The sequence below is a fragment of the Lactuca serriola genome, chromosome 8 (genome assembly GCF_051521515.1).
Source record: "Lactuca serriola cultivar US96UC23 chromosome 8, Lser_US96UC23_V15, whole genome shotgun sequence".
NCBI classification, from domain to species: Eukaryota; Viridiplantae; Streptophyta; class Magnoliopsida; order Asterales; family Asteraceae; genus Lactuca; species Lactuca serriola.
In genome coordinates, this window is record NC_136415.1 from 254,001,896 (window position 1) to 254,008,068 (window position 6,173).

General features: G+C 32.8%; 1 protein-coding gene across 1 annotated transcript; it reads left to right on the plus strand.

Annotated features, from left to right (window-relative positions):
• Nucleotides 1–2,074: 2,074 nt before the first annotated feature.
• LOC145069905 (R-linalool synthase QH1, chloroplastic-like) lies at nt 2,075–4,642 on the plus strand. The gene is made up of 7 exons (XM_079016847.1): nt 2,075–2,338; nt 2,420–2,690; nt 2,789–3,161; nt 3,285–3,503; nt 3,618–3,756; nt 3,869–4,117; nt 4,263–4,642. The coding sequence occupies exons 1-7, from the start codon at nt 2,123–2,125 to the stop codon at nt 4,560–4,562; spliced, it is 1,767 nt and encodes a 588-aa protein (XP_078872973.1). The 5' UTR covers nt 2,075–2,122; the 3' UTR covers nt 4,563–4,642.
• Nucleotides 4,643–6,173: the final 1,531 nt, after the last annotated feature.

A 6,173-nucleotide genomic window follows, 5' to 3' on the forward strand; every position in this document is an offset into this window, starting at 1 on the left:
TTTGATACAACAAAGAAGGTTTCCGCTACTGGCCCAAGCAAGAAGAAAAAGTAGTCTCGCTCCAATTTGACGCAAAGGAGGAGATTGTTAGGTCAGTATAGTGTTGCGTCTATTGGGCTCGTTAGCTAGTCCAATGTATATCTCCGGTATGGGCCTGTCCATCCGTGAGTTTTTTAGGGTTTAGTATAAATAGATGCTTGCATGCATCCTAGAACGATATGATTAGAAACAATTAGAAAAGTATTGTTCAGATTATTTATCGTTCTTATTTTGTAACCCTAGAATCCTCTACAGTGGAAGTTCTTAGTCGAGTCATGCTGAGGATCGAGTAATCTAATCATTCGACACATTTTGATTCATACTTGTGTTTTGTTTACTGTTTTTACGTTCATCGCTTACATGTTACGAAGATCTAATCGATCAAAGAGTTATTTTATAACTCATGAATGTAAATTATCAAATTTAATAAATATTATCATAAATTGCAATTAATATGCTTTTTTATTCCTTATTTTAAAAAATACTTATTATTTATATTTTAATATTTTTTTTAATTATCCCGTGTAGTACACGGGTTTTACAACTACTATGTGTGTGTGTGTGTGTATATATATATATATATATATATATATATATATATATACTATAATAAATGAAGATAATTTTGCCAGATTTCAATCTCTAATGAGTTTTGATACTTGTCATTTTGTGATATTTTTTAAATAAATCATATACACATGTAAATTTATGGTTTTTTCAACTTTTAAAATTAGAAAGCCACATAATCTTATATTTATATATGTAAATTATCAAATTTAATAAATATTATAATAAATTGCAATTAATATGCTTTTTTATTCCTTATTTTAAAAAATACTTATTATTTATATTTTAATTTTTTTTAATCAACTCGTGTAATACACGGGTTTTACAATTACTACATATATATATATATATATATATATATATATATATATATATATATATATATATATATATATATATAGAGAGAGAGAGAGAGAGAGAGTGTGAGAGAGAGAGAGAGAGAGATTGCAAACTGCCAATCATAACAATAACTAACAACTTGTGCTGGGTGAGGTTGGTGCTATGTGCTCGTTAAAAGGATAAAATTGGAGCTTGCAATCAAGTTAAACTCGAAGCAACTTAGTGTTCTGTTTGACATAAAATTTCGAATGAAGCATCATTTTTAGCGGTATATGTTTGATGTGTTGTAGTTGCGATTTGTTCTTATGCTGTGAGAGGAGCTCATCTGGTTATATAATTGGGTACTTTTGGTTGTCATAGTTAATCATATCCCAAATCAAAAGTCAACAAAGTGATTTGGATTTGATGTTTGTGGATCTTGTATCTTGTTGTGATCTATTATCATAATGTAAAATGATGTCTTTTCGCATTATTATTTCCGATATGATCATAACCAAGTGATTGAGTTCACATATATATTTCGCCTTGTATCTGTTGAATTTAAGCCTGTTAATGTTAAGGATAGAAACCCTTCTAGAAGGAGAAGCAGCATAAATCAGAGGAAGAGAGGATGAGCTTCTTCCGGGGAATGATGAGAGGGGGAACCGGGGAAGAACAATGGTGTGGGTTCACTTGTTTTACATTTATTTCAATAAAAGAACGTGGTTTATTTATTTGTTAATATAAAGTTGGCATCCACATAACTTTTGCTACGTTTTAGTAAATAGATTTTAAATTACAATGTTTTGATAAATAAACTTTATAATCACTATGATATGGTAAAAAAACTGTATTAAAATCAAGATTTTAGGTTTAACCGTTTTGTAACAAGCTAATGAAACATATTTAGAAGCATCTCCTAATTTAATGGTAAAAATGTTATTAAAAATTTAATTTAGGGCCAAATAAAAATTGGGTGTGAAACTTAATGTTTTTTTTTTCAGTTAACCAAATAGTTGATAACTTGATATCATCATTCTCCAAGAAAACAATGAAACTCAGCTAGCTTTCGCTTTTGTGGACCATATATAAAGTTATAAGAAAAATTGGCTTATAAATAGCTTGCAATGACCGCAAAAAGTGTGAATCAACACAATTGTGCTGTTGTGGTCTTTGGCTTTGAGATAAGTCTTTCTCAATGGCTTTAGTGTGTTTATTTTCCATTTCAACTCCCCTATGTTACAAAACATCATATGCCAAAAGGAAAGGTTTTAATATTTACAACACATTATATTCATCACAATCAAATTCAGTGCCCCACCCAATGGCTCAACCCCTTGTTAGACGATCAGCAAACTATGAGCCATCTTTATGGTCATTTGATTATATCCAGTCACTCTCTATCAACTATAAGGTACGTACTATATCTAACCATTTCCCTTTTAACATCCTTTCAATTTGGATATTTATTCAAAAATTTAAGCTGCATTCATAGGGAAATGATTACACGTCGAGAAGAGATAGTCTGATAGAAGCAGTGAAGGCCTTGATTTGTAATGTCCGAAATCCATTGAGCGTCCTTGAACTGATTGATGATTTACAGAGACTTGGAATAGCTTATCATTTTCCGGATGAAATATGTTCTCTACTGGAGATGATATATCACAATTACTATCAAGCTCAAGACACGTGGAATTCAATGAGTCTCAATCATAAAGCCCTTGGTTTTAGATTATTGAGACAACATGGTTATCATGTCCCTCAAGGTACTTTACCGCATCCAGAATCTGAAAAATCTCAAGATTCATGGAAGAGAACTCACAAACTAATACTTTCCCTTAAGTTTTTTTTTCTATATAAATAGAGATATTTGGCAACTTCGAGGACCAGACTCAAAATCTTAAGCCACACTTATACGAGGATATGATGTGTATATTGAACTTGTACGAGGCTTCTTATCATTCATTTGAGAATGAAAGCATTATGGACGATGCTAGAGACTTCGCAGTCAGATATCTCAAACAAAATTTAGAGAACATTCATGAAAATTTATCATCATTAGTAACTCATGCTTTAGAGCTTCCACTACATTGGAGAGTACCCATGGTTGAGGCAATATGGTACATCGAGGAGTATGAGAAAAGAAATGGCATGAATCCAACCCTGCTGGAGCTGGCAAAATTGGATTTTAATATGGTTCAAGCTATCCATCTTGAAGATCTAAAACACTCATCAAGGTAACTTTTCCTCCTCATACGTGTCAATTTTTTCACTGCGACTTGTTACATATATACCCTATAAAATACTTTATTTTAAGACGTGAACTTCTACAAAGTAATTATTATTTTTTAAATGAATAGGTGGTGGAGAAATATATGTTGGGATAAGAAGTTATGTTTTGCCAGAGACAGATTGGTGGAGAATTTCTTGTGGACGGTTGGAGTCAATTATCTACCACACCTTACTTTTGAAAGGAAAACGCTATTGAAAGTTTTTGCCATACTAACTACTATTGACGATGTCTATGATGTGTATGGTACTTTGGATGAGCTTAACAAATTTACTGATGCTGTTAACAGGTACGTATAATTGTTAATTATTACTCTTAATTTCATCCTTTGGAATTACAAGTTTATAATCTAGTAGTATTTGAACAAATTGCACATAGTCTAAAATAAGTTTTTAATTCGTAGATGGGATATCAATTTGGTGGGTGAACTCCCAGATTATATGAAGATATGTTTTCTAGGATTTTACAACTCGATAAACCAGATGTCATATAATGCATTGAGTCGAACTGGATTCCTCATCCTTCCTTACGTAAAGAAAACAGTAATTAATTAATCCATCTTCTTGAACTATACAAATATCGTTTTCCTTCTTGGTTATTAGTATTGTCATTTTCGAGTCTTATTTTTTGTACTCTGGAATGGTAACATTGTAGTGGACAGATTTATGCAACTCATTCCTATTAGAAGCACAGTGGTACCATAGTGGATATATACCAACACTAGAAGAGTACTTGGAGAATGGTTATGTATCCATAGGCGCTTCAGTAATACTCATGCATCTTAGTTTTTTGACATCAATCAATGTCACAGAAGAAATCATGCAAGGCATGGAAGGAACTGAAAATATAGTTCGCTACTCATCCCTGATTGTACGGCTGGCTGATGACTTGGCGACATCCTCGGTAACTATTACTTTTTTAGTTAATCATAATAGATACTTTCATTTTGGGATGTTCATAGAAAATTATTAGTATTTTATTTATATAAAATTTTTAATTGGTATACACAAATAAATAAGCTTAAACAATTATTGTGTCTTTATTTAAGGATGAGATTGCAAGAGGCGATAATCCAAAATCAATTCAATGTTATATGCATGAGAATGGTGCTACAGAAGAAGAGGCTAGAAGGTATATCGAATTGTTACTCATCAAGACATGGAAGAAACTTAATAAAGCACGAGCAGGTGCAAAGTCTCAATTTTCACAGGAATTTAATAATTGTGCTACAAACCTTGCTAGGATGGCACATTTTATGTACTCTAATGGAGACGGGCATGGTCGTCCAGATTTGAAAAAGTCCCATGTAATATCTCTGTTGTTCAATCCAATCCTAGGAATTGAGTAGTAAAGATTAGTGAGTCTTTCAATAGATGTAATCTTTATTTCTAAATTAAGATTGCAAAGTATCACTATAACAAACCACAAAATTAGGTCATTGTTCATTAGTCTCGGTCACCGTAAATAGGGGTGTTCATGGTCCGGTTTTTTCGGCTTTTCGGTCAAACCGAAGCCAAAAACCGTTAGTAACGGTTTTTGTCCAGCAAAAACCAAAGCCGCATCGTTGAAGATTTAAAATCGAACCAAACCAAACCGTTAATAACGATTGGCTCCGGTTTGGTTTGACGGTTTGGACTTTTTAGACCTATTTTAGTCGAGTCCATTAGACTAATTTAGTAAAAAAAAAAAAAAACTACACTAGTAAAGCTATTAAAACAACAAAAATTCTGCAAAATATTGTTTATAAAACTGCAATATTAAAGCTATCAAAACAGCAAAAATTTTGCCTAATATTGTTAAAAAAACTACAATATTAAAGTTGTAAAAAATTTTGCCTAACAAACTAGATAATTCATAACAGCGACTACACTATAACCCTGATTATTTGAAAGACATATACATGTGCCAAGTTGGAAGGATATGTAAACTTTTCAATTCGTTAACCCAAATTCACAACTAATTATAACATAAGACTTAAAACCATGCAATGCACACTTTGACTCCTTTGGTTTGGATATATATGACTTGCGTCGTCATCTGATTTGCTTGAAAGTTGAAACCAACCAAAGTATTCACAAAAATATCCTTGCAATTAATCCATCTTCAGATTACCTGCTTTCACCATTTGACTTAGACTCGTCATATATGCTACCTAAACACTTGATTATTATTAATTTTCAACTACTTGAAGACAATGTCATCAGCTTCTGGTATCCCCATGGGTTCTGTTTTGCCCAATTTCATTGACCCTGCACATCTCCTCGGTCCCATATTTTGCCATGCAAACTACCACCATAAAATATATTACAAAAATTCGTCTAGCTCTTTAAGTGCTGCAACAAGACCATCAACCAAATTCATCACATGGATGTAATCCCTGATCTGCAAAGATAAATAAAAAATTATAAGAATAATCAATTGAATGGAAGAAGTACGCTGCTATAACAAGAAGAGATAGATACATCCAGCACTGCCATCTTTTGTGTGGTAATCATGACCATAAACATTCAACTCTGGTAAGCTTCCAACAGCTACTAAGAATATCTCGAGCTATATCTTCAAAGAAGAGCTAATCAAAACACAAACAAACATATAAACAATCAAATTTCAAACATTATCAATTATATATACTCTTCATTGGCTAGTAGCTTTAATACTGAAGTTGTTTTTAACAATACTAAGCAGAATTTTTAACAATATTAAGCAGAATTTATGACAGTTAAGGGGTCATCTGGAGGAGAGGAAACAGATGAGACATGTCCAATACCATGTGAACAAGAATCTTTGTGAATCTGTCGGATCTGCATAACTAAGCTCAGAATATACCTTCAGAGAGGGAGCAACGAGATGAGCAAGCACTAAGCTGACCAGGAAGCGGAGCTGCTACAAGCGAAGCTGTAGGCAGAGCTGCTGCAGGCGGAGGCGACGACGTGTAGTCGGAGGGCTTGATATCGTCGGA

What these genes read in the sequence shown, in the direction of transcription:
- LOC145069905 (XM_079016847.1), top strand. Translation starts at nt 2,123, where the DNA reads ATGGCTTTAGTGTGTTTATTTTCCATTTCAACTCCCCTATGTTACAAA. An exon ending in CACTCTCTATCAACTATAAG is followed by an intron (nt 2,339 to 2,419) that starts GTACGTACTATA and finishes CTGCATTCATAG; the next exon opens with GGAAATGATTACACGTCGAG. An exon ending in TTTACTGATGCTGTTAACAG is followed by an intron (nt 3,504 to 3,617) that starts GTACGTATAATT and finishes TTTAATTCGTAG; the next exon opens with ATGGGATATCAATTTGGTGG.